Consider the following 26896-nt stretch of genomic DNA (forward strand, 5'->3'; position numbering starts at 1 on the left):
TCACTATCACTGTCCTGATCTGGTGGTCAATATTATATCCCTGCTGCTATATTCGTATTATTGGAGCATGGAATTGCTATCCATGGAGATTCTGTGGAACATTTTGGCTCATTTAAGATTTTTACTTCATTTGATTCTACATTTTCTTTCACATAAAGTGCCACTCCCCCACCAGCACAACCTGTTCTGTCCTTATGATATATTGTGTACCCTGGTATATCTGTGTCCCATTGATTGTCCTCATTCCACCAAGTTTCCGTGGTGTCTATTTTATCAATATCCTTCTTTAAAACTAGGCACTCTAGTTCACCCATTTTATTATTTAATCTTCTAGCATTTGTGTATAAGCACTTAAATAATTTGTCTCTGTCTCACATTTCCCGATGTGTTAGACTCTTTTTCATTTGATTGTGTTTCATCTGATCTGACCCATACTTCCATCCTCTCCTCCTGACTAGAATATAGAGCATCTCTAGTCATAGACTCTCCCCAAGAGATGTCTCTGTCCTATCCATGTGCTCCATACAGTTCTCCTGGTCATCACAAACCCAGCTATCTATGTTTCTAATGATTGAATCCCCCGTTACTAACATGTTATAACTTTTCCTAATGACTGGAGTTCCCTCCCCTGGAGATGTATCCTCAGGTTATCATTATTAGTCCATTTTTAAATGCCCCTGAGACATGCTGTCCCCACCAGTGTTCCCTGAAAGCTGAGCACATGGGCAGCCACCCGGGAGAGTTTCAAATGCCATGAAGCTGATTAGAAGAGCACCTACAGCCAGCAGCATCTGTTTCTAGTGGTGGTGCACATCTGCACACATCACAGTGCATACAACAAAATTTATTCTGCACATGGGTGGAAAAAAACCCTAGAAGGAACATTCGTTCCCACCACTTCCCTGGAGATAACCCACAGCTGAATAGACCTCCCTGCAAGCGTGCTGTTGATCTAAATATCCCTCTGCTTACACTCAGCCTGCGAGAGTTTGCTCCCTCCCATATTTCCCAGCTCCCCGGGTAACAGCATTAATGGTGGGGGAGGCACACAGGCCTGCTGAAGTCAAAGCTGGATTTACTGCATCACTAAGCATAAGAAGCAGGAAGGGGGAGAAATGCAGCCTCTGGCTTTGAACCTACCCTTCCCCCCCGCTGTTGAGGGATGTGGCATTTCCCCCAGGGCCTCTAGAGCCACTTGCTGGCCATGGGCCCTGTTAGTCTGTCAGGGTTCTGCTGCATGGACACTGAGGGTATGTCTAGACTACAGGGTTTTGTCAACAAACTCGGCAGTTTTGTCGACGGCGGTAAACCTCATTCTACGAGGAATAACGCCTTCTGTCGACAGAGTTCTGTCGACAAAAGGCGTTATTGCGTCTACACTGTCCTTTGCGTCTACACTGTCATGTTGACTAAGCGCCTTGCTTTGTCGACAGAACTGGATGTAGTCTAGACGCTCTTTGTCGACAGACGCTGTCGACAAAGCCTCTGTCGACAAAAGCCTGTAGTCTAGACGCACCCTGAGTTATGGGCGCAAGGCAGAGAGAGTCGGGGGGGAGGGTAGGGCTGTGTGCAGACGCTCCCCGGCCTGGGAGCATTGATGGCTTTTTCTTTGTGTTCCAGGAAGCGCCGAGGAGCTATCAACAGCAAGCAACTCATGTACTTGGAAAAATACCGGCCAAAGCAGAGACTCCGATTCAAGGACCCTCACAACCACAAGAACAAATGCTGCATCATGTAACCTCAGCAACCTCTTGCCAAAACACACGCGCAGACACACACACGTGGGCACGCGGGGTCGGACGGTGGCAGGGAGCTCGGACAAAGTAGCACTGATCTTTCCTTGGTATTGAAGCACTCTCCCCTTAAAGAATTCCTGCCCCCGTGGCCCGCTAAGGCCGAGGAGGGAAGGTGGTTGGGCATCTGACTCCTGATTTTAATGGATAAATAATTCGCCCATCATTCTTTCCACCACAAAAATCTCCCTTCCGCCTCCTCGCCCCTTGCCCCGCAGGCAGGTGTAACGTGAGTTGATCTGAACTCCGTGCACCGAGAACGAAAAGCATAGTAAGCCTGAACCCAGCAGCAGGAAGGGATCAGTCCATGCTGCGCTGCCCGGGGAGGGGGGTTATGCTGAGAACTTGCCTGCTGCCTGACATGTGACAGCTGCAGTCTGACCCGGTGACAGCTTCGCATCGGGCCAGCGCCTTCCACTGGGTCTGCCAGATCGGGGGTTAAGCCATGTTCAGAGGTTGGGTTTTGGCGCCAATCACAGGCATTCTTCCCCCTCCCTGTTCCCTGGGCTGCTTTTCATTGGGGCAGCCACGTTCCATGTGCCGGCGGGGCCTGTAGGATCACGGGCAAGTGGCTTGGTTTATTTCTTGAATGGGCTTCGGTGGAGTTGGCTCCAGTCAGTCCCTCGGGGCAGGGTATTGCTCTGTGACTGAGTTCCAGCCTGTGCTGAATATCCCCTATCCCGCGGGATCTTAACTCTCCGACAGAGAACCCGGTTCGATCAGATTTCAGAGGTTCTCTTCCCCCTCCCGGCTCCCTCCCTCCTCTGCCTGAGAAGAACCTGGCTCTAGAATTCCTTTTCTCCTTCTGAAATCAAGCGGTCTGCATTTCGGGCAGTGGGCTGCCCTGAGGCGAGGAGGAGATAGGAGGGTGCAGAGCTAGGGCCAGTAAAGGTCTCCTCACTCGGAGGAGAGGGGCCCAGCAGGGGTGGGTGCTAGCCAGATGTTGGACAGGTGCATCCTAAAGCATATTCACAACTGACAAATAGACTCCGAAACCGTGTTGGTGCCGGGGTTGACAGGGAGGGGGAAGAGGCAGCCAGACAACCTGATGTCGCAGAGGTGACGTGTGCACGTGAACTGGGAGAGTGCCAAGGCAGACAGCCCTCTGTGGTGACCCTCCGACCATGGCCCATTGCTGGGATTAGATACCCCTGTGCTGGGGGGGGGGGGTGTGCATCGTGCAAGGGGCTAAGAGATGTTGGGGGCTCTCCTAAGGATGGCAGCTGCTGCTAAAACCTTGGGCTCGTTGGCACCCATGGCCTGGCATGTGGGTGAAGTGACTCCCGGAGAATCTGGCTTATGCCCAGAACTTGCAGCCTCCTAGGGGACCCGGGGCTTGGGCCTCTGCTGCCTCTGTTCTGTCTTCCCCCTTCCTCCCACCGACTGGAGTTCAGGGGAGACCTGCCACTCACTGCTCCTGGATGGCAGGCGTCGGCGCGCACCTCTGCTGGGCCCCAGTCCCGTCTCTCTGCGAGCAGGCGCCCCGTCAGGCATTCAAAGCAGAGGTGGGCCCAGCAAGTCCTCTTCCCAGCCCACCTCTACCACGGCCGTGCAGCCGGGAGTAGAGGGGGCGCCCTCTGGTCTAGAAAGAGCCGCTGGTGCCCAAAGAACACCAAGCACGCCCAGGGCCTGCTCCAGAGTCCCTCTCCACAGTGCCTGGCTGGGGAATCTCCACACCAGCGCAGGGCCATTGGCTCTCCACACACCCTGCAATCGTAGCGCAGACACGCCGGAGCGTGGGGGTGTAAACAATGGCGATAATTACCTCATAAGCACAGCGGGGTGCGCGGAGGGGGCGGCTCGCCAGTGGCAGAGGCGACGTATTATCGCCGCACCCGGCCCAATATGCTTTTTAAAATGGGCTTTCGGCTCGCAAGCACGGGAGGAAATTCAAATTAACAATGGGACGTACTTGCCTTGCTCAGATCCTCTGGCCTGTCCCAGCATCCTAGGGCGGGAAGAGACCTCAGGAGTCATGGAGTCCAGCCTCCTGCCCAAAGCAGGACCAACCCCAACTCAATCAATCCAGCCAGGGCTTGGTCAAGCTTTCTTCCCAAGTGCCGCAGGGCGGCGCGGCTCGTCTGTGGAGGAACGGGGGCTGGAAGTCCCCACGAAGGGAAAGGGGAATATAAACGTCCCCTTCCTGAGCATAACACAAAGAAATTATGATAGATGATCCTCAGCCCAGTGCAAAACCTGCCTTCCAGGAAGCCACCCCAAGTGGTTCATGCGTCTGGCATCCACAACTGAAAACAGCATCTGGGCGTGGGACCTGCTCATCTGGAGAAACACAAAGCCCTGCATGGAAAGGACTGGGCCTCTCGGTGTCATTTGTCACTGTAACACGTCGTCATCACGTCTCCAGTGAACGTCCTGTGAGGATCGTCACTGGGGACCGCAGATGCTGATTTCATCTATTCCTGGTCAATAGAAACAAAGGGCAGATCCTGTCAGAGTGGATGGGCCCAGATGATCAACAATGCTGCGCCATCTTGAGCGCCTCCATTTGGGGGGAGCGCAATGCGGAGCTGCTGTTCAAGGGCCTTGACTTCCGAAGGCTGCTGAGCATCGACCCCCCCCACGGATCATTCCAAGTCTCACATTCTGAGCGAAACCCCTGCGGATCTTTTTCATGTCGGGTCTCTTGAGCAAGGCTTTCTGGATTCTGCAAGTGTCTGCCAAAGAGCCAGTGTAGCTTTACTGCATCCGTGCTGCCTGCCTTATACGAGAGCCCTCCCTAGCACTACCTCGCCTGGAACGCCACCTCCCGAGTCACCAGCAGCACCTCACCGAGTGCTCGCCCTGTAGCCACACCCAAAGGGAGGGCTTGTAGCATGATTCATCCAGCTGGTACTTGTGCAGTTGCCCTACCGTGCGACCTCTGGGGCGCCCCACACAGAGCGATCAGGCGCCTTCGTGGTGCCCCCGCGCGGCCTGCAGTGCACTGGTTTCTTCTCCCATCCACCTCGGGATCTTGGCAAGCAGGTCCCGCAAGGCGCCTTTGGAGGGGGCGGAGACGACATTGAGGTACCCTCCGGTGGGATAGCATAGAGCAGGAGTGGCCAAGCTGCGGCTTGCGAGCCACCTGATGTCCTTTTACCATTGAAGTGCGGCTCACGGAGCCCCCCACGCTCCCGCCCCCATTCTCCACCTACTCAACTGGAGGAGGAGAAGTTTGGGATCCACGCCTTGCGTGGATGGTGGGGTAGGTGCTTCTGCTCAACAGGGTTGGGGGCTTCAGCCCTGCAGGGCTCGTCTACCAGGGGGTGGGACAAACATCCCGGGTCCTGGCCACTGCCGGTGAGCCCCCGCTCTCAAGCTTCTGAGGATCGTTGTGTGCAGCTCGAAGGGCCAGTAACTTTGTCATTCCCCCTCCAGCATTGCATAAGAGCTCTCTCACCGGCCCAGTAGGGGATGCCTTCTCCCCACAAAGGAACTCCCTACATTTGCATAGCAGTGCCCATGGGAGTCCTCCAGTGTCCCCAGACTTCAGAGTCCAAGGCGCAGAAATCCCCATCTTGGTTTCCTCTGACATTAGCAGGTGTCCTACAAAGCCACCTGGGCCAGAAGAGTAGAGCAGGGTGTGTCTGACTACCGGGGAGGTGAGAGATCAGTGGAGCGGCAGGGATAGGGTGTGGTGTCGGGGCCAGGACAGGTAGAGACCCTGTCGTGGGTGTATCATGGGTGGGGTGGCGTGGATGCTCCCGTTCTCTCTGATTGCCTCCCGGGGCGTTTATTTGCAAGCGGTAACGAAAGGTGCTCAGTCACCCCTGAGGATCTGCTCTATGCTTGTGGCTTCTGCACTAGTTCTGTACCAGGCCCTAGGAGTACACGCGTCTCTACCCAGCCCGTCCCCTGCACTCTGTGGGATGCCCGTCCAGCTCCTGTGTGCTCCCTGTCACCCTGGGCATCTCCTCTGCACTCCACTTCAGTGGTACGTTTCCCCTGGGCAAGAAGCCAGCAGACTCCTGCTTCGGTCCAACAGCAGGGCGAGGCTACTCGACCCAGCCATGCAGACAGCCCCGGTTCCTCTTGACTCAAATGCCTGGAGTGTCTCAGTGCACCCCCGGATCACAGCAGGCTGCTGCCCTAGTGCAACCAGCATCCCCTGCTGATCAACCCTCTTTTCCATCACAGGGCGAGCGGTGAGAGTGCTGCACCCCATAGCTTTCCACTTTCCAGGGGTGCCAGGCCAGCAGCAGATCGAGGATGCTGCCAATGCTGCGCGCTCCTCCGCACGCATGGAAATGTTTCTTTATCCGCACCTTCATGGCATGAGGTTCCTTTTCTCTCCCTCCCTCCCTCCCTCTCAGGGTAATGGCCCTGCAGCCCAGGCTGAGGAGGAGTGTGCATCGTCACACGTGGTTAGCACATTCAGTGTTGATCGGTGGCACGGGACACAGCGGCCAGAGGGTCAAATCTAGTGTGTTCACAAGGGGGGCATGTGAGAGCTTAGCGGGTTCAGTGATGGGGGCCCCTTTGCGCCCCCAGCCCCCTCAGAGTTCTGAGACTGAAACGGGGCTCTTATCTCTAGCTGTGTGTGTGATCTGGATGTGGGGGGCATTCTTTGGAGGGGGCAAATCACAGGAGAAAGCAGAATCGATTCCATTGACGTCATGGGGCTCCCTCCATGTAGAAACTGATGCGAGAGGAGACCTCTGTCTCCGCCTTGCTTTGAAAACTGGTACCATGTAATCCCTCTGGAGACCTCTGTGTGTTAAAATGGTATCCCGTTTTCCAGGTCACTGCAAAGCCATTCATCCCTTAGCTGCTGCGATTGGTTTTAGATGGATACACCTCTGCTGTAACGGAGCTAAGGGCGTGTCTCTATGACCCTCTGGATCGATGGGCAGCAATTGATCCATCAGGGGTCAATTTATCCCATCTAGTATAGATGCAATAAATCAAGCACTCTTGCGTCGGCTCCAGTACTCCCCAAAACGAGGAGAGTAAGCGGAGTCGATGAAGGAGCATCAGCTGTCGACTTACCGCAGCGAGCAGACCTAAGTACATCAACTTCAGCTACATTGTTCATGTGTGTGGCTTAGGTAAACAGCCTGCAATAGTGTCGCCAAGGCCGAAGCGTGTAGCTCCGTGTAGGAGACACCAATGGTTTTGGTCTAGGAGCAGGGAGGGTTCTTGTTTCTCCGACTCACAGCTGGTTAAGGAGTGTCAGTCCAGAAGAAGTTCTCTGAAGAAAACTCATGACTTGCAAGTAAAAGAAATGGAGTGGAGCAGAGATGGAGATGGGGAACACGTGTTCAGAAAAAGGGGTGGAGTCTTAAAGATGCGGGTTTAATGCCTGTGGCTAGAGTTGTCTAGATAGAGCTAACAAAATAAAGCGGAGAAAGTGCTCAGATTTTCCTGTTTATTTCTAACGTTGGCCACCATTTCTGGCTAGTAGCGGCAGTTTGACAATATCTCCCTCTCCACCTCCACACTGGAACGGATGAGATCTGCCATTTCTCCTTCTCGCCCATGCCATGGCTTTATCATTTCAGTGGCTTGATTCAAACCAGACTGTCTTTGCCTCTCGCCTCGTGCATGAAGCATTTCAGCAGTCACGTGGGGCTAGTTGGAGGATGTTTGCTTGTGACTACCCACCCCCCACATCCCTCCTCCTGCCCCCAGCTCCAGGGCTGAGTCAATCCTCACAGTGACCTGCAAAGAAGGGACAAAACAACTTTGTGCCTTTTTGTGCTTCGTGGTCCAAGATTTCCAAATGTGGGTGTCTAATGTGAAAAGGGATGGAGTCTTAAAGATGCAGGTTTAATGCCTATGGTTAGGATTGTCTAGATCAGTGTTTCTTAAACTTTTTAAGACTGAGGAAGACCAAACAATATTTTGTTTTATGAGGAACACCTAGGATTTTTTGTTGAGCAAAAAAAAAGATTGGGGGTGGGGAGGAAGGGTTGGGGGGGAAAGTTATTGAGCAAAAAAAAAAAAAGTCACCTGCCCCTTTAAGGGTGGCCATTTTGAACTCTGTTGTTCTCCGTGGCACACCTCCGACTGCCTCACGGCACATCAGTTTAAAAAACACTGGTCTAGTGAGAGCTAACAAGATAAAGCAGAGAAAGCGTTCAGATTTTCCTGTGGGAGCTGCTGGATGCTGAGCACTTTCTTTGTGGACGTAGGAGTTGCAGTACCAACTTCTGAGCAGCTTGGCCACAAAGAATTCTGAAAGGCCTGCCATCCTGGGATTTTTCCTGCTTTGGCCACCCTTTCTTCCTGGGGGACTCCCCAGACAATTGGAAAGCAAGCAGGTTTCTCATGTTAGAGGTGTCCTAAGTGAGACTTGTTGGCCGGTGGAAGTGATTTGTATTCCGGTTTGGTTTTGCCAGCCCTTATTTACCTCAAACACACAACACACGCGTGGAAGAAAAGAACTGTTCGTTAAAGAATTGGCCTCACTTGAATTGGCCATGGCATCAAGACAGTTCCTGAACCGCTTGTTTGGATTGTGCTTGCTAAATAAGGGAGGAAACATTGATTTTCCTGAGGAGTCAAATTAAATGCAAAGGAGAAATGAATCCCTCATGTCTCCATCTACCATAAGAAAACAACAAAAAAGGCACAAACTGAACTGTAGACACCATAGGCTGTAGGCACCCTTTTCCCCCCACACCTTTAAAGTGACTTCAATATTTAAATTCCTAGCACTGCCGTTGCGCCAAACCTGAGCCTGTAGTTCAGACATTCAGCCGGATCACTGTAAACAGATGCTCCCTGACCAGTCTCTGAAGAACCTTTGTGCTGCTCATGAAGGCGAGGGATTGTCTGTCTGAGCTTGAGTGGGGGGTGGGATATATTACGGGAGGGAGGAGGCCGGGAAGGGCATTTCCTGTGTGTGTAAGACAATGTTTTGGCTTAAAATGATCATGTTTCCCTTCTGCTCTCAGTGCTTTGTGATTCAAAAACAAGAGAGAGGACAGTGAAGGGCATCAGTGATGAGGAGCGTGAAACACCTGTGTAAATGGCCACCTTTTAAACTTCTGTGTCTCTGTTTAAAGATCGTGCATGGAGATAAAGCCACCGCCACCATCGGGGGCTGAAAGAGCTTTCCACAACAGGCTTCTTACTATTAGCCGATTGGGGAAGAGGCAAAGAGTCTCATGTCTCCAAACAAAACGGGGTCAATTGCTTTTATTCCTCAAAATTGACACAGTAGCAAAAGGCAGTTCCTTTTTTACACTGCAGTTTACAAGTTCTTCTATCCCATTTGCTTCTAACCACCTGGCTACATAGGAGCAGCTTCTGCCTTTGGGTTTCTTATGGATACTGTCTGGTGAGGCAAAAATTCGCCTGCTGTCTTTGCTCAGTGTGGGGTCACCGGATACTGGGCATCACATTTTCAGGCATTTAATAAACATTCTTAGGGTTTTTTTAAAGTGTTCTGCTTTCCTTTAGGTAATATTCTCCCAAAGGAGCTCTTGATTTCCCTGTTTCTTTCTCTGCAACAAAGAAGCGCAAATACTTTTCCTTTTAATCTCCATGGGCAATCTTAGTAGTATGTAGATTAAGCCCAACATCTTTTTTGGTCTGAGCCATAGCTAAATTATTATATCCAGTGCTTTTATACCAGACAGCATCACTTGGGATACGCAGATGAGGTATAGGATCTTGACACTTTATAACCTTTTTTAAAAGAAAAGTCTGTTTACTTATGTCTTGTGTAAAATCGTATGCCTTTTAGTAATCACTTTTTTGAGTTTTATGAAATTCCTAAAGTGGATTAAGGGGGTTTTGCCCCCAGCTACAACAGCAAAATAAAAGGGTTCACTGTTTTGTACCATGTGTTGTGGACTTTTCTTCATTGCCAGCCTTAGCGCTTGTGCAGATCACATGCTTCCCGTGCAGGGGTATGGCTTGTGTGACAGGTGTGGAGGAGATGTCTACACAGCAGCAAGTCTCAGAAACTGGGTAATAGACTCGGGCTCGCAGGGCTCAGGCAAAATTGCTGTGCAGGCCTGGCTCTGACTGCAGCTCTGTCGCTGAAGCTTGGGGAAGGGGGTGCGCTTCAGAGCCCGAAGTCTACACGTCTGATTTTAGCACAAGTCGTTAAGCCAGCCTCTGAGACTCGCTACTTCTCATTGTGTAGACGTACCCATAGAAGCCCCATGTGAGATCATGGCCCCATTCTACTAGGCACTAAAGAGACACATTGAAATTAGGTCCTACCCCAAATAGACATGGGAGGAAGGACAGAGAGTCCCAGAGAGAAGCGACTTGCCCGGATCACACTGAAGGTCAGTGGCAGAAACAGGAATTGAATCCAGGTTTAGTTCATGGATTTTTGGCCTGTCCTATGAGGTCCCACTCCACCCCACTTCTGTCTCCTCTCTTACTTCTTACCACCAACCCCTCCTTTATAGCCATCGAACCTGGCTTACTACGTCCTTCATGGCAGACAGCGAAGAATGGATGCGTTATTGTCAGCATGTTGGCATCTTCCTGAAACTTTCCATAAGGCCTAATGGGAAGAAAATAAGGGATGTCCAGCCTCTCCCTTTTTGCCCCCAAGAAAGGTGGATGAGAGGAAGGACTACTGACAGGCTGTAGATTGGAGGCAGTACCTCTGGAGATCCCTACTGCACAGCACATGTTGTATGGTCTCCGTTTTCAGTAAGGTCTCCGTTTTCAGTAAGGTCTTGGACACAGTCCCATGGGATGTTCTCATAGGCAAACACAGGAAATGTGGCCCAGAGGCAATTGATATAAGGGGGCTGCACAATTAATTGGAAACAATGTACTCAGAGTAGTTACTGATGGTCCTACGCTTGGGAAGGAAAAATCCATTAACGGCCACGCTGGGTCGGAGCGGTGGTTCATCCTGGCTCTGATGGTGGCAGGTCCCAGAGGATGCAGAGAGAATGAACAGAACTTATCAGGTGATCCCTCCCCCTGTCATCCAGTCCCAGCTCCCAATAGTCAGAGGCTTTGGGGCACCCAGAGCATGGGGTAGTGTCCATGGCCATCTTGCCTAATAGCCATTCATGGACCGATGCTCCATGAACTCCTGGTGGAACAGCTGCCCCACAGAGGGTAAAGAGAGATTAAAACAGCACCCGGGAGGCTGTGAGGCACCCCAACCAATCAGAGGAGGTGTTACTAGAGAAAGCCAATCAGGGGAAGACTTAGAAGCAGCCAATCAGGGCCAGGCTGGACTCTAAAAAAGGGCTTCAGGGCGGTGAGGAGAGCAGCCGGTCTCTGGAGGGCGTGGGAGAAAGCCTGACTGCTTGAAGAGCAGCACCTTGGACAGAGCAGTGCTGGGCAGGAGCAGAAGAGGGAGCTCCAGCCAGCCTGGCTGCCAAACGGAAGCCTTGGTACAGGGCAGAGTAAGGACTGGAGCTACAGGGAAGTGTCCCAGAGAAAGGAGGCAATAGCAGAGGCTGGGTGAATAATTGCCAGTTTCCCTGGAAGAGGGGAGAATGGAGTCGGGGACACAGCCCGAGAGCTGTGCCCTGAAGAGGACACCACAGTCTGACACAACATGGGTCCAGACCTAAGTTCCCTGTAAGCTGCGTGCCTGCACCGTGGCCCTGCTGCTATTTTCTGAGCCCTGCTCAAAGGTTCAAAGCTCCCGCGCAGACTGGGAGCTCAGCTGACCGGCAGAGAGTGGGGCGTCTCTAAGCAACAGCTAAATGGAGCTAGCTGTGTGCTTCAGCTGAGGAGCTCCCAGAGCTGGTAAGCACAAGATAAGAGAATAAGTGGCTGGTGGGGCTGAGTGCGTAATGAATTGGTTTGGGGGGAAGTCAGATGGGAGTTTGGCGAGACCCGTGTGGGGAGAGAGGCAGAAACAGAAACCCAGCAGTCTCCTCAACCATTCTGGGCTGGGAAGGGTGGTAAGAGGCAGACAGCATAGGATAGGTGGGGGAAAGGGGGTGAGTGGGTGCTGGTATTGTGGTCAGGTGGGGGGGGTGGAGTTTGTGCTGTGTCCTGGGGTGAGGTGGGGGAGATGTGGATAAGTTGTTTGTGCTACTTAGCTTTGGCTGGGATGAAGGCACCAGACCTGGGGAGGTTGGTGGGAATCAGGAGGTTGACCTTTGTAGGCAACGTTCCATCGGGCAGTCAGCAGCCCCTTAATACCGATCTGGATCAAGGCGTCCAGATAAGTGCCAGCGTTTACTCCCATAAGCTCATCTTCGATCTCTCTGAGGCCGAGAGGGAGAGGCCAGGGAGAGAATGCCTCTGTAGCCCTTCTTATAAAGCCCAGGCTGGCCTTGATTGGCTGCTTCTAAGCCTTCCCCTGATTGGCTCTCTCTAAAAGTCCTCCTCTGATTGGTTGGGGTTGGGCACAGCCTCCCTGGTGCTGCTTTTAACCTTTTAATGGTGTGGGGCAGCCGTTCCGCCGTAAGTTCATGGAGCTACATTCTATGCGGTGTCAGCTGCCGGATGCTGAAATTCCACAGTGTAGATAGTGACTAGCCGGTGTCCCTTGCACACGGCTCTGGTGGCAGCTCGGCTGCGTGCAACCAGCTCAGGTCGTCAGCAATTACAGCCGCCGCTTGAACCAAGCCCTCACGCTGGCTCAGAAATGGGGAGGCCCAAGCCAAGATAATGGCTGGTTTGTGTGGCAGGCACAGCAGGGCTGGGAGCTGGAGCCGGTTCATAAAAGCACAGAACAGGCTGCAGGCACCTCACTTGCCTGGCAGGGATTAAGTTCCCGACAGGAGCAGCCCTGCAGAGCAGGGGCTGCCCCTGCAGCGTTCGCCTTCTGCACCAGCAAGGCGTGGGCAGGTTCGGTAGGCGCCCCGCCATCTCAGACAGAGACCCTGGACTTAGGGCAGAGCTGGGCAAGATGCGGCCCAAGGCCTACTGAACACTTTGATCCGGCCCACGGACTGCATATGGCTGCTTTCTATTTCTAGCCTGCTGCCCATGCCACCGAATTTCCAGCAGGGTCCTATTGAACTGGCTCACAGCTCCCAGCTGCAGCGCTACCCCGGCAGAGGCTGGAGCCACAAGCCCTGTAAGGAGCCACAGCAACCCTGGGTGGCTGCCAGGCAGCCTGGTAGCAGCAGGGCCGGGAGCCAAGGCCTTTGCTGTGTTTTTAATTCAAAGCCTCTGCCCCCAGACAACTCCAGAGAGAGGCTAGTCCCCGGCCCCGCCCCTTCTGCCCCTGGCCCCGCCCCTTCTGCCCCAAGCCCCACCCCTTCTACCCCAAGCCCCGCCCCTTCTGGTGCTGGAGTCAGCTCGTGACCACATACTAACATTCATTGTGGCCCCTCTGTAAAAATTACTGCCCACTCCTGGCTAAGGGGTAACTGATCTGTTCTCACACCTCTTCTCTGCCGCCTCCTTTTTGTGTGGGCTGCTCAAACGGTCATGGAGCAGGCGCTGGTGATCAGAGTGAGGAGCCGGGGCTGAGAGCTGGAGATAGGAACCGAGCAGGGCCCCAGGGCTGGAGCTAGGCAGGCCCAGGAGGGGTCGCTGCTGGAGGGGCCAGGGTTAAGCAGCTGCTGACCAAGTGCTACTGCCGGGCTTGAGAGCCGTCTTGCCAAGGCCGCTTGGCCAGGCAGACATCCAGGGGGGTGGTTGGCGAGCAGATCCCAGGCCATGCGGTTTCTGAGAGGACCTGTTTCAATCCAGTGCTTCACCACCCTCCTAGTGAGACAGTGTTTCCTACTGTCCAACCTAGACCTCCCCCACTGTAAGACCATCGCTCCTTGTTCTGCCGCCTGTCACCACTGAGAACAGCCTCTCTCCGGCCTCTTTGACGCCCCCTTCAGGCTGCTGAAGGCTGCTATCGAATCCCCCCTCCCTCGTCTGTAGACAAGCCCAAATCCCATTTCTTTTCTGTGCCTCGGTTTCCCCACCTGTGAAGGAAGTTGTGTGTGTTCCCGTAGCGGGTCGGCAGTCTCATTACAGCCCAAGACCTGGTTGTGCCGGGCCAAACGCAGAACAAAATGATGGCACCCCAATGGTGGTTTCCCTGGCAACCAGGGCCGGGGGGTGAGCAGGGCAGAGGAAGGGAAGCTGGAGTTGGCCAGCAGTCGGCTCAGGGAAGCTTTTTATATGAAGCAAAGTGACTCACTGACTCGGAGGAAGGGAGAGTTCCTGATAGCAGAGCGCTGGGGCAGCACAAGCAAGGGAGTCCGCCCTAGGCTCTGCTGTTATGATGGTTATCTAACCACTGGCTTTGAAGCATGCATTTGATGTTACCTTTGCAAGATATGCTGCCTACAGGTCTGGGCAGTACCAGGCCGGCCCAATTACCCTGCCGTTCACCCGCCGGAGCTTAGCTTCCGCCCAGGCCTAGCCTGCGTTTGAAGGAGCCACCCTGCCCCTCCGATTATAGGCCATACAACGCGCACCTATGGCTTGACCGCCACCTCGCAGAACAGCCCTGCTCCCGTGTTCCACTACTGCGTATAGCCCGAAAACACCATTTCAGGCAGCCATCAGTCTGTAGGGCTGCCTAGGAAAGGGGGCGGTTTGATAACGTAGCGCCTGTCGGTGTGGCCCAGCGCTTGGAATCGGGAGAGCTTGGTTCTAGTCTCATCTTTGACACAGGTTTGCTGGGTGGCCTCTGGGAAGTCGCATTTCTTTTCTGTGCCTCGGTTTCCCCACCTGTGAAGGAAGTTGTTGTGTCGGTGTGTTACTGTAGCACGTAGGAGGGCTAGTTACAGCCCAGGACTTGGTTGCATTGGGCACGGTACAAACACAGAACAAACCTCAGGCTCTGGACCTAAGAGCTTCCAATCTATGATTAACCCATCCTTTGCAAGGCACTTGGAGGGATAAGTGCTGAGTGTCATTACCTCTCTCATGGGAGATAAGGTTAGACAGACACCTGTCGGGGAGGATCTAGATCAGGGGTTCCCAACCTTTCTTATGCCGGGGACTGGCAAACACATTCACAAACCTTTGGCAGACTGGCAACTTTGTATTTGCATAATTGCATATTCATTGCCCTTTGACCATTTAACCTTGAGCTGAGCCTTGGGGAGGGATAGCTCAGTGGTTTGAATCATAGAATCATAGAATAATAGGACTGGAAGGGACCTCGAGAGGTCATCGAGTCCAGCCCCCCGCCCTCAAGGCAGGATCAAGCTCCGTCTACACCATCCCTGACAGATGTCTATCTAACCTGTTCTTAAATATCTCCAGAGAGGGAGATTCCACCACCTCCCTTGGCAATTTATTCCAATATTTGACCACCCTGACAGTTAGGAATTTTTTCCTAATGTCCAATCTAAACCTCCCCTGCTGCACTTTAAGCCCATTACTCCTTGTCCTGTCCTCAGAAACCAAGAGGAACAAATTTTCGCCTTCCTCCTTGTGACACCCTTTTAGATATTTGAAAACCGCTATCATGTCCCCCCTTAATCTTCTTTTTTCCAAACTAAACAAGCCCAGTTCATGAAGCCTGGCTTCATAGGTCATGTTCTCTAAACCTTTAATCATTCTTGTCGCTCTTCTCTGTACCCTTTCCAATTTCTCCACATCTTTCTTGAAATGTGGCGCCCAGAACTGGACACAGTACTCCAGCTGAGGCCTAACTAGTGCAGAATAGAGCGGCAGAATGACTTCACGAGTTTTGCTTACAACACACCTGTTGATACAACCTAGAATCATATTTGCTTTTTTTGCAACAGCATCACACTGTTGACTCATATTCAACTTGTGGTCCACTATGACCCCTAGATCCCTTTCCGCCATGCTCCTTCCTAGACAGTCGCTTCCCGTCTTGTATGTATGGAACTGATTGTTCCTTCCTAAGTGGAGCACTCTGCATTTCTCCTTATTAAACCTCATCCTGTTTACCTCTGACCATTTCTCTAACTTGCTAAGGTCATTTTGAATTATGTCCCTATCCTCCAAAGAAGTTGCAACCCCACCCAGTTTGGTATCATCTGCCATGGCCCGGTGTGTCTTGAGCATTGGCCTGCTAAACCCAGGGTTGTGAGTTCAATCCTTGAGGGGGCCATTTAGGGGTCTGGGGCAAATCTGTCAGGGATGGTACTTGGGCCTGCTGTGAGGGCAGGGGACTGGACTCAATGACCTCTCAAGGTCCCTTCCAGGTCTATGAGGTGGTATATCTCCACACACACACACACACACACACACATATATATATATATAACCTCTGACCCATGCTAGCACTCTCTTGCCTCGTGACCCCACCATGCCTTCACCCTACACCCCTTTGCCCCCCACTCCCCAGAGCAAGTCTGTTCATGCTGCATGCTGCATGGAACAGAAAGGGGAGCAGACGTAGGCAGCAAGTGTGTGCAGTCCTTCCTCTCCAAGTGCATCTTGCACCCCCATTGGTAGAGGGGGGTGGAGCACAGAGCCCCAGCTGGGTGGCCATTATTGAGGGCAGAGAAGCCTCTTCCTGCTGCTGCCTCAGCCCTAGCGGCAAAAGTGGCCGCTGGGGGAGTGGCCGTTGGCGGCATGCGCTCTCCATCCTCCTTCATGCCCCCTCCCTCCCCAAACATGGAGGAGGAGGGAAGAAGGCGCCTCCTGTTCCATCTCCTCCTGCCATGCCTCAGCCACCATGGGTGCCGGTGCCAGACCTGAGCCAGTTTGAGCCCAGCAACCGGCGATTGGAAACCAGGGTGCTTGACCTGCCAGGAGGGGGAGGGGGAGGGGACTGGACATGACCTCTCAAGGTCCCTTCCAGTTCTAGGTTTCTATGACCATCATTGTTATTTGGCTCTGGCCTGATTGCTAGTAAACGCTGGTTCCCTTTTATCCTGGGTGTTCTTCCTCTACAAGCGGAGACACGGCCTCTCCTGCTGGATCAAAAACAAATGCAACCACCACTCCCTCCCTGCTGCCCACAGCCGCGGGAACCCCAAAAGGGGCTTTGCTTTGGCTCACGTGGGCAGTGCCACATACCCCAAGTCCTGGCCAGTGCGTGTATTGCGCAAATGGAAGAGAAGCGCTGAAGGGTCGAGGCCTTCTGGAACCTTCTGGTGATCTCCACAGGCGGCGCGTTCTCCGTCCCTTTGGAATTCCACCCTTGGCGGTAAGCACGGCGCCCTCCGTCTGTTGGCCGGCTGGGCAGGCTGCGCAGTGAGCAGGCGTTGGGTCAGCGGAGAAAGCACAATGAGTTCCATGACTGGCGATGAACTGGGGTTTGAGAATGCCTGAAGGAGAGCAGGGCTGCTGCTTTGGTTGGGAACGCCTCTTTGCAAAGTACGCCAAGGACAGCTAGAGCTCGGAGAGGGCCTCTTGGGGGGTGGAGTGCTTCTTCGAATGAAATCTTTATATGCAGATTCCTGACTGGAGATGACATGTCAAAGCAGCAGTGGGCGGTATTGCGATTAATATCTGGAGGCCCCCGTTGGGAGAGTCCCACTGTACAGAAGAGATTAGTCCCTTGCCTCGAAGCGTTTGCAACCTGAACAGGCAAAGGATGGGAGGAGAAAGAGGCCCAGAGAAACGACTCGTCCAAGGTTGGTTAACCACTGGAATAAATTCCTTAGGGGGGTTGTGGAATCTCCATCACTGGAGATATTTAAGAGCAAGTTGGGTAGACATTTATCAGGGATGATCTAGATGGTGCTTAGTCCTGCCGTGAGGGCAGGGGACTGGACTTGATGACCTCGCGAGATCCCTTCCAGCTCTAGAATTCTATGATTCTAAGGTCTGAGGTCAGTGGTGGGAACCCAGCTCTCTGGACTCCCAAAGAAGCAATGGCATGCAGCTTCTCTCCGCCTGCATCCTGGGGCGCTTAAGAGTTGGCGAGGGCCATTAGCGTCCTTTGATTGCCAAAGGAGAGGGAAACCATGTCAGCAGCAAGGCTGGAAGACGCTTCCGTGGAGACCTGAAGAGTCGTTATTCTGGCTAGTGCCAGCTGCGGGGGACAAGACTGCTCCCTCTGAATCCTCTTCCTGGCCTCCCTAAACAACCAAGCACCAATGGCCATGGGAATAGTCTTTCTCCAGGACACTTTCCGGCTGACACACCGGCTCTTCTCTCTACCAGAGCAGGGTGGGGTGTCTGCTCGCACCCTGGCCATCCAGCTACCGGCGAGAAGTTCTGGGACTGCTGTGTTACACAGCTGACACCGCATGCGTGCCGTGTGCTGCTGCAAACTGCTTTGTATCCAAGGGGCCATTGTTCCTACCGCTGTCAGTCACAGTCCATCCCTCAGCGGCGCGGGGGCTCTGGTAGTCAGGGAGTTCTCTGCAAACAAGCAGCTCCTGGAAGCTTCCTCTTGTCCCTCCATGGCCACAGGTGTCTTTTGGGATTGCCAAAAGACTCAACGTTTTTGTGGGAATTTGTCAATGCCTCGAAATCAAAAGGTTCCGCAGAGCTGGTTTGAGTCTGACAAAACTCTCCTACCGCACGCTGCTTACCAGGCATCTTTTGAGCCTGGCCTGATTGCCTGCCAGCTCACCCATCCCTCCCCTGCTGCCTGGCTCGTGGGCCATCAGGAAGTGAGAATCCCAGTTCCCAAGCTTCCAGGTTCATGCCTCCTCCACAATCCAGTCTTCCAAGGTCCCCAGCGCCAGGGCAACCCCTCATGCAGATTGCCCAGAGCCAGTAGCTCTGTTTCCCAGACAGCATCTGAATTTGAGGCAGGGGATGTTCCAAACTGGAGCATTATAAAATCTCAACGCACCCCGTGAACCGGCGTGACTGTTCACCCTGCGCGCTCTGCACCGCTCGGCCGGTCTTGGTGCCAGCCGCAGGGATTATATATTTACGTCTTGATGAAAATGTGAAATTGCATTCGGGTCTAATATTAACCCCTGCGCAACCTCCCCTCCCCCAAGAAACCCCCCTTCCATGGTGAGCCCCCACTGCTGGCTGTGTTCTGAGAACTGTTAATTGGCCAGTTTTTAAGGCATTTACCACCAGTTCTATGATACTATGCAGCAGGTGGGACAGTAACCAGGCTCCCCCATAGAAACTCCCCCTGCCCCGACAGCTAAAATGGCTACACAGTTATTAACATATCAAATATCTCCAAAATCTTGATAGGTCACTGGGTGTGTGCGGAGGCCATCACCTCTCGTGCGGATGAATATTGTCTCCGTGTTTCCTTGTATTCCCCCCCTCGGTCTCTGGATCTCCCAGTTCTCTCTCACGTCAGCTTGGATGGGTCTGGGACTGTCTCTTTGTTCTGAGTTTGTACAGCACTTCCCACACTGGGACCTCGCCCGTGACCGGGGCGCCTACGAACCCTGCAAATATAATAAACATGGGAAGCTCAAGAAAGAGGCATCCTGCGTAGCAGCAGGGCCGGCCGGGATCAGCCCTCTTCCATCTCCTGTCCGTTTCCACCACGTCTCTGCTGGGGACTCCACCTTCCGCGGCTGGTGCAAGGGCGAAGCGATTTGCAGGCTAAGTGCTGCTGTCGCAAAGCGCTGCTTGCCCACCCATGGTGCTCTCTCTCCACTGGGGCAGAGGGTCCGTGTCCTCACGGACGCAGCCTTGAACAAAAGCCACAGAACAGACGGGAAAAACAAGTGACCCCCTGTCTGACCTTTGATGGTCCATAAAGAGCTGCCAAACTCAATTGCACTCAGGCTGTGCGCCTTCCCGCTCATTACCTCAGGGAGGGCTCCTCAGAGATTCTTCCCTGGCTGAGTCAGAGGCTCACTGCCCGGGCGAGTCTCATTCAGTCACTGCTCTGCCTGAGTCAGGAGAGGGGCAATGCAAGGACACTCACCGCTCCTCAGGGCAGCCAGAAACCAGAGCAGGGCTGTGTCATTTCCATCCCATGGGGGAGGAGGGGGGCCCTCCAGCTGTTCAAACAGGGGGGGGGCCCTCCAGCTGTTCAAACGGGGGGGGGGGATTATTGCAGTGTTTCTTAAACTTTGTAAGAACAAGGAACACCAATATTTTTTTTATGGGGAACACCAAGGATTTTTTGTTGGGCAAAAACAAAACAAAAAGGGTTGGTGGAGGTGGGTGGGGGGAGTTATTGGGGGGGGGGGAAGAGTTGGGGGGAAGTTATTGAGCAAAAAAAAAAAAAAAAGTTGCCTGCCTCTTTAAGGGTGGCATATTTTGAATTCTGTTGTTCTCCATGGCACACCTCCAATGGCCTCGCAGCACACCGGTGTGCCATGGAACACAGTTTAAGAAACACTGGATTATTGTCTCCGGGCAATTGAACAAGGAGTCAAGCTCTTATACCAGCTCGTGCATGGGGGCTCCTGCCCGTGGAAGGAGTGGGAGGCAAAAGGGCAAGTTTAATCATTCCTCTCCAAAGGCCGGTTGGGCCCCCTGAAAAGGGACAATGTCCGGTGTCACAGGGAGAGCTTGGCTCTGTGCTGCGTTTGCCGTTGTTGTTGCCTGCCTCATTCCTGTGGGGTTTTCTCCTTGCCCCTTCGAATGCCAGGCCGCAACAGAGAATGGAGACTGCCCATGAATCCCTCAGAGCCCTTCTCCTTGATGGCCGTGTGAGGAAAACGGGCTGGGCCCTTCCTGCCTTGAAGGACGCAGCCAGGTCTCCGCAGCAGACAAAGCGGAGGTGGCTTTTGTGTGCTGGGGCTGCTCCACCACAGAATGGAGGTGGGGGATAGCTTGCTGTGCGCCGGAGGAGAGCGAGCTGCAGTGTGTTTTCCCCTCCCCACGTCCCTTTTCATTCTGCTCAGTCCCTTATGCCTGTGCTCAGGGCGCCTCATTACCCAACATTTGTTAAGGGGCTTGACGTGCTCTCCTGGGCCGCCGAAGGACAAAGTGTTACAGCGTGATGGCTGGAGCGTCTGAGTGGCACTGCCCTCTGCTGGATGGAATCAGAACAGCTCGGCTGTGTGTCAGAGGCCCCGCACTGCTAACAGGGCTTCTCCTTTCTTATGCACTGTTGGTATTAGCAAAGCAGCTGGAAGGCCCCGTCAGGGACCAGGCCCCCCCATTGCCCTCGGCAAACACAGAACAAAAAAGCCAGCCCCTACCCAAAGAGCCGACATCCTCGCTCACGGGCCGAGTTGTCTGTTCCCACAGCAGGAGAATCCGTTCGGCCCCTGCCAGCGTCATTGTGGAGCCAGGCGTCGAACTGCCAGCCATGTACTGGCTGTGGGTACGTGGCAGCGTTAGAAACAGAACCGCATGAGACTTCTGCTCTGCCCCGTGCCAGGACTGCGGCTGCAGCTCAGCCAGTTACACAGTGCGCTGGACCTTGCCTGGATCACGGGGCTAGGAAGGGGGTTAACAATGTATCTTAACAACTCCTTGCCGCGTTTCTGATGTTGCAACCTCATCACCATGGCTGGGTCATTGCCAGCTAGTTACATAGTGAAAGTAAAACTAAGTTACACAACTCAAGACCTCTCCCTCCACATGAACACGGTGTCACGTGAACTGAGGCATCGACACTGTCCTTCCTCTTGACCCAAGCACACGGTGGATGCAGATGGTGATCTGGCGAATGGTGGGTGCTGTTACAAACATGGAGAAGAGGAAACTCTGCCAAGGAACCTGCCTGGACACTTTGAATTTAAAATGGCTTTTTGATGAACATGTTTGTCCTGGGTAAAGTTTTCTGACTCTCCAGTGAAATGAAATAGGAACCCTCCACCCCCAGCAAAATGAAAACATTTCTTCCTCCCCTCTTTTTGGGATGAGAGTGTGGGGGGGGAGGGAGGGACAGCCCCCCCCAATGAAAAGTTCATTTTGATTCCATTCCAATCACAGTGAAAACTACTGATTCCAAATCTTTGAACTGAGCCACTAGAAACATGACAAAGTTTGAAAACAACAACTGGTTCCGGGGCACCTAAGAGACTCACAAAAATTAAAAGTATCATGAACTTCCATGGGCAAACCCCGCTTCAGAGTAGCATTGGCTGCCCCTCTGAGACTTACACACCGTGAAGGAATTCAGACTGCTTTACCAGCAGGAGAGCCAGCGGCACGCTTTGTGCCAGGGGTCTGCTACCGCCCACCAGACGGGTGAGGGCAAAGCACTAAGGGACACGCTCCCGAGAAGAATTCCGCATTGGCTCCCTGGCATGGACCTGGTGGCCTAAAAGACTCGTTCGCTTTGACGACACTTGTAAGATCATTGGGGCTGGCCCCTCTTTGTTGTGTGTCTGTGCAGCACCTAGTACAGTGGGGCCCTGGTCTGCGAGTTGTAGGTGCTACCGAAATAGAGACAAGAAACAGAGTGTGTGGACAGGAGACAGAGAAATTCCCAGTTGCACCAAAGCATCAAGGCTTTTCACACCCCCTCTGGTCCTTTGCCTCTGATGTGGAGCATTATGGTGTATGGGCGCCACCTGCAGGAACTGCCTGGGAATGACAGAAACATTAAAACACCCCCCCACCCCCCTTTTTGCTAGGTCTCCCCAGTCACCACAAAGATCCCCAGTGGCAGGAATGGGAACTGGGTGGTCGGCCCGAAAGCCTGCTCCCCAACGGCACCCAGCACACGTTCTCCGGGTGCTGCATTCCCATGCCCTGAGCCCGGCCCCAGCTGTGAGATTGCCAAGGAGAGTCAACAGCAGCCACAGAAGCTGCGTTTTCTGTCTCCGATGTTCTTTTCTCTCCTCTTTTTCTCTTTTAAGAAACAGGGTCAGACTTTAAAACCTCTTCAGCCCTCTCACCAAACTGCCCCCACCCCAAAGGCCAATGATTACCCTCTAAAAGACAGTTCAACAAGGGGGTTGTTTTCTAAAAACCTCCTTCTGCTCAAAAGAAAGAGACCAACAGACGTTCAAATAAAAACCTTCCAACTGCTTCTACTGTTTTTCCTCCTTTACAGAAAGGTTAAAAGGGGTTTCGGCGGTTGATTTGCCCTGCAGCTAAGCAGGCGGAGGTCTCTGGATGCCAAAGCCCATTAACGCTGTTTAATGATGGACCGTAATTCGGTTGTCTTAAACCTTTGGCCTCATCCATTCCATCTAAGTTGTAACAACATCACACGGGAAGTCTGTGGCACAGCAGAGAATTGAATCAGGCTGTCTCACCTAGACACGTGCTGTAACCACTGGACCATCCTTCCCTTCTGAGACACTGCCTTTTCATACATGACATCAGGAGTTCTCAACAGTGTGACATGGGCTATATACTGCTAACAGTGAATGGTGATTCTCCCCTTATGTAATGTGTTAGGGAGCTTGTTTTGGGAGCAGAAAACAATCCGAGTTCTTCCCTGTGCTATGGAGTTCATGATTATCACCATGCGGATCACCATAGAAGTCCTCAGTGGCAGGGTGTAATGGGGTGTGCATTCCCCGCACTGCAGCGGGGGGGGGGGTTAAAACCCTGTGGGCGGAGGAAGTCCCGCCCCCACTCCCAGACTGGGCATGCTCCAAATGCTGGGGAGGTATAAAAGACAGCAGAGCAACTTAGTCTGGGCTGGCCAGTGAAGGAGAAGGATCTCCAGCCGGAGCCACCATTGGCTCAGCCAGCAGGAACCAGAGCCCCAGGAGACGGACACGATGTAAACCCCACAGAGTCCCAGGGAGGCGCTGCTGCCAGGGAACCGGAAGACCCGGATCCTACGTGGAACGCCAACCCAGCCAACGGGGTAGGAAGTAACCCAGGGAGGGTGCAGGAGAGTCCTCTCCCACCCAGCATCCCCGGCGTGTTTCAGCTGGATTCCCTGCCGAGGGAGTGGCAGACCGTCCAGCTGCTCACAGGGCCCTGGGTTGGGATCCAGTGGAGCAGGGAAGGCCTGGGTCCCCCTGTTAGTGTGCTAGCCCCAACCCCTCAAACTCTAGCCCCTAGGCCACACTGCCCTGAATGAAGGGCTGTGTACTGACTCTGGCCCGTAGGCCACACTGCTCTGAACAGAGGGCAATATACTGACTCTGGCTATTAGTCCATGCTGCCCTGAGCCAAGGGCTGTCTAGAGTCTCAGGGATGATCTAGATTCTAGACGGTGCTTGGTCCTTCCGTGAGGACAGGGGACTGGACTCGATGACCTCTCGAGGCCCCTTCCCGTTCTAGAATTCTTTGATTCTATGAATTCACAAAGCAATTCAGTGGGTGCTTCTGACAGAACAGAAGATTCTGCTTTGCCTCATTTTTAAGCATAGAGGGTACGTCTAGACTCCATGCCTCTAGCGACAGAGGCATGTCGATTAGGCTACCCGGCATAGGCAAAGAAGCGGGGATTTAAATAATCCCCGCTTCATTAAAATAAACATGGCTGCCGCGCTGTGCCGACGATCAGCTGATCTGGCACAGCGCAGTAGTCTAAACGCGGATCGGTCGGCTGGGGAAGCCATTTCCAACCGATCCCTTATGCCTCGTGAAACGGTCTCTATTCATCGCCGGGGGGAGAGCTGTCCAGGTGACAAACCCTGCGGTGCTTTTTGTTGCTAAAACTTTGGTTGTCCGGGGGGGGGGGCTTGTTTTCACACCCCTGAGCGCCAAAAGTGCCAGTGTTGACACAGGCTGTGTGTCATGGACGCCAAACAGCAAAAGAATCAGCCTTAAAATTCTCCTCTGTAATCACAGCTTCCTGTTGTGAACTTCCCTTCAAATAAAGCCATTCAGCATAACCTCCCCTTGGTCCTGTCTTCTGCTTTGGCCAAGTCTGGGCCTGACGACGTGCCAGCGGGGCTCTATAATCAATTGTAGTGTCCACTAATTCCCAGGGATGCCACCAGGGGTCACTGGAGCGTTTTCTTTGTTAAGGTAACTACTGTAAAAGGTTATTTTCAGCAGAGGGAACCATTGGGAAATCAGTCTGAGGGGTGGCCGTGTTAGTCTGCAACGTTAAAAATAACGAGCGGCTCCGGGGCAGCTGAGAGACTGGCAAATCTACTGGGTCAGGAGCTTTCGTGAGTAGAACCCACTTCCTCAGATGAATTGGAGTAGAAGTGATAGAATCCGGGGGGTATCTGACAGCAAAAGCAGCTGCCTGTCAATTGCAGGACCAGTGTTAATGGAGCTAATTAAGTCAGGCTGGATGTGTCCTGTTCATAGCCTGTGATGTGGAAATGCGAATATCAAAGAACCATCCGGAAATCGGGGTGTGACTAAGCACGCCCTTGGACCTGATCAATCTGAAACTCGCCATTATTGAATGAATGGATGTAAAAGTTGCTCTCCTCTCCTCTCCTCTCCTCATCAGCCCCCTCCGGTCAGTCCCACCTTTCAGGCCGGTCTCTGACCTCTCCAGCGGGTTCACTTGCCTTCAGACCGAACTCACAGACCTAGCTCCTGGCTACAGCTGGCGGGGGAACAGAATTTCGCTTCTGCAAACGGTTTTGATGTTTTGGAAATGTTTCCCCCTCCCCACACTCAGGGTGCAAAGCTGACACCGCAGCCTCTTCCCTGGAGGTGAAATCCTGCCCTGTTTCCTCTCGCAAATACTCAAACTTTCCCGCTACAGGACTAATTTGGTGTTTCCAAAATCAGACACATTCCCTGGGCACCCTCTGATGGGAAAAATGTTGTGACTAGCCCCGTCTATTACGATTGAGATCAATCGTGTTCCTTCCTGCTGCAACCTGGGCGCCATCTGCTGGCCCGCTCCAAACGCTCAGATCACCTGCCCATGGGTTGAACTCCTCTTCCCCTGCTCCAGTCTCTTTGCCAGCAGGTCAGATTGCCCTCAACTTCAAAGGCTTTGCTCTGAAATGCCACTGTGAGGCTGGACCACGATGCCAGTCTCGATCCCCATTTCTCACAGCTGCCTTCAACCTTCTTCTATGTGAACCATCCGGTCCAGTAAAGCCACGCCCCTCTCGTCCTCAAGCCCCGCCTCTACTGGGACACCTACAAGATGCCAGCCAGCTCATTTGGCCTGGGTTCTGTCTGTCTGCCTTTGGTACTTACATGGTCCTCATCACATCAGTGTCTGAGCCCCTCGCAGTCATTGTTTGTCTGTGTTTGTCTCCCCACGGCCCTGCAAGGCAGGCCCAGCTATTACTCTCATTTTATAGATGGGGAACTGAGGCACAAAGAAATAAGTGACTGGCCCCCGGTCACACAGGATGTCTGTGGCAAAGCAGGGACATGAGACCCTTAGTCTCCACATCTCCGGCCCCTGCTTTTACCACTGGGCCAGTCCTCTGGGTTGAGGCTCACTTGGCTCAATTTGTTGTCTATCTATTTGGATTACATTTTTCTCTCTCTCGTCCTGCCTCTCTAGTGGCTTCTCATCTTACATAGAGCTCTTTGGGGCAGGAGCTTGACTGTGTGGGAGCACCTAGCGGGTTGGGGGCGTGGCTTGTCTGCAAACCGCCTTAAAGGGGTGTGGCTGTAGAATGTGCCATGCCCCCTTTGGAATCTGGCTCTTACGTCCAACCTTCCTTCCTCTCCCCAATGACCCCAAAGTCGAGGATGTAGGGATCCCAGGGGGGAGGGGTGCCCAGGGCCTTGTGGAAATGTGGGTGAGGTGTGGAAATCGATTGGGAATGGAGGCTCAGTGCCTGATCCCCTACCACTGTCCAAGGGGAGTTGGTTCTAGGGTTTGGGGCTGGGTCAATCTCTCATGTAAGTTAAGCTGGGAGGAGGAAATGTCTCGTGAAACTCAAGCAGCGTTTCCTGTAAGCTGTGCGCATAGACAGCCACCCGGGAGAAATTGATGCCACCCAGCTGATTAGCAGGGTGCCCCTAGCCGCCAGCATGGGTTTCTGCTGGTGGTGCACATCCATCCATTCCTCAGTGCACAAAACAAAATTTATTCCACACCTGGATGGAAACAGAGGGAACATAGATCTCAGGATGAATTTATTTGTGAGAGCCCACTGTGCTGATGGCCTGGTTTCTCTGTAACGTGGCTGGAGAACGAGTGCTGATTCTAGACATGCATTGACAATTCTTTTTGTTCTTCCCCTTCCCAGACATCTGTGTCCTTAGACTATGAGCTCCTCCAGGCAAGGAGCGTCCCTTGTATGGCTGGAAAGCAGCTGACCCAGCGTGGCCGCTCCCACAGATTGATAAATCCCCCTACATACGTGCAGCGTGTCCTGGGCTAACTGGCCAGCTCCTGTCCGGGCAGGGCCCTCTCTGCTCCTTTGGAGGGAGGGGCAGAGGGTCTATTTGCCATGAGCAACAAAGGCAGGTGTGAAAAAGCTGTGGGTGGACGGCACACTGTGCCCAGCTCTTACCGCCTGCAGGCAGGCCCACAGATACGCTTTTTACAATGGTGTGAAACACGTTCATTCACGTTTATATGATGGGCATGCCTCAGACAGGATGCCCTGTTCAGTCCTACGGCCTGAATTCCTGCCTTCCCCTCT

General features: G+C 53.2%; 1 protein-coding gene across 9 annotated transcripts in view; it reads left to right on the forward strand.

The window, feature by feature from the left end:
- PTP4A3 (protein tyrosine phosphatase 4A3) overlaps positions 1–9582 on the forward strand; it is a 170086-nt gene extending 160504 nt beyond the window's left edge. For all 9 annotated transcript variants that reach the window (XM_075920041.2, XM_075920037.2, XM_075920039.2 and 6 more), the window contains one exon: positions 1621–9582. In XM_075920041.2, coding sequence (XP_075776156.1) covers positions 1621–1738 — 118 coding nt within the window. In that variant the 3' untranslated portion in view covers positions 1739–9582. The remainder of the gene's footprint in view (positions 1–1620) is intronic.
- The last annotated feature ends 17314 nt before the right edge of the window (positions 9583–26896 follow it).

The sequence above is a fragment of the Pelodiscus sinensis genome, chromosome 2 (genome assembly GCF_052426305.1).
Source record: "Pelodiscus sinensis isolate ZL-2025 chromosome 2, ASM5242630v1, whole genome shotgun sequence".
Taxonomy (NCBI): domain Eukaryota; kingdom Metazoa; phylum Chordata; order Testudines; family Trionychidae; genus Pelodiscus; species Pelodiscus sinensis.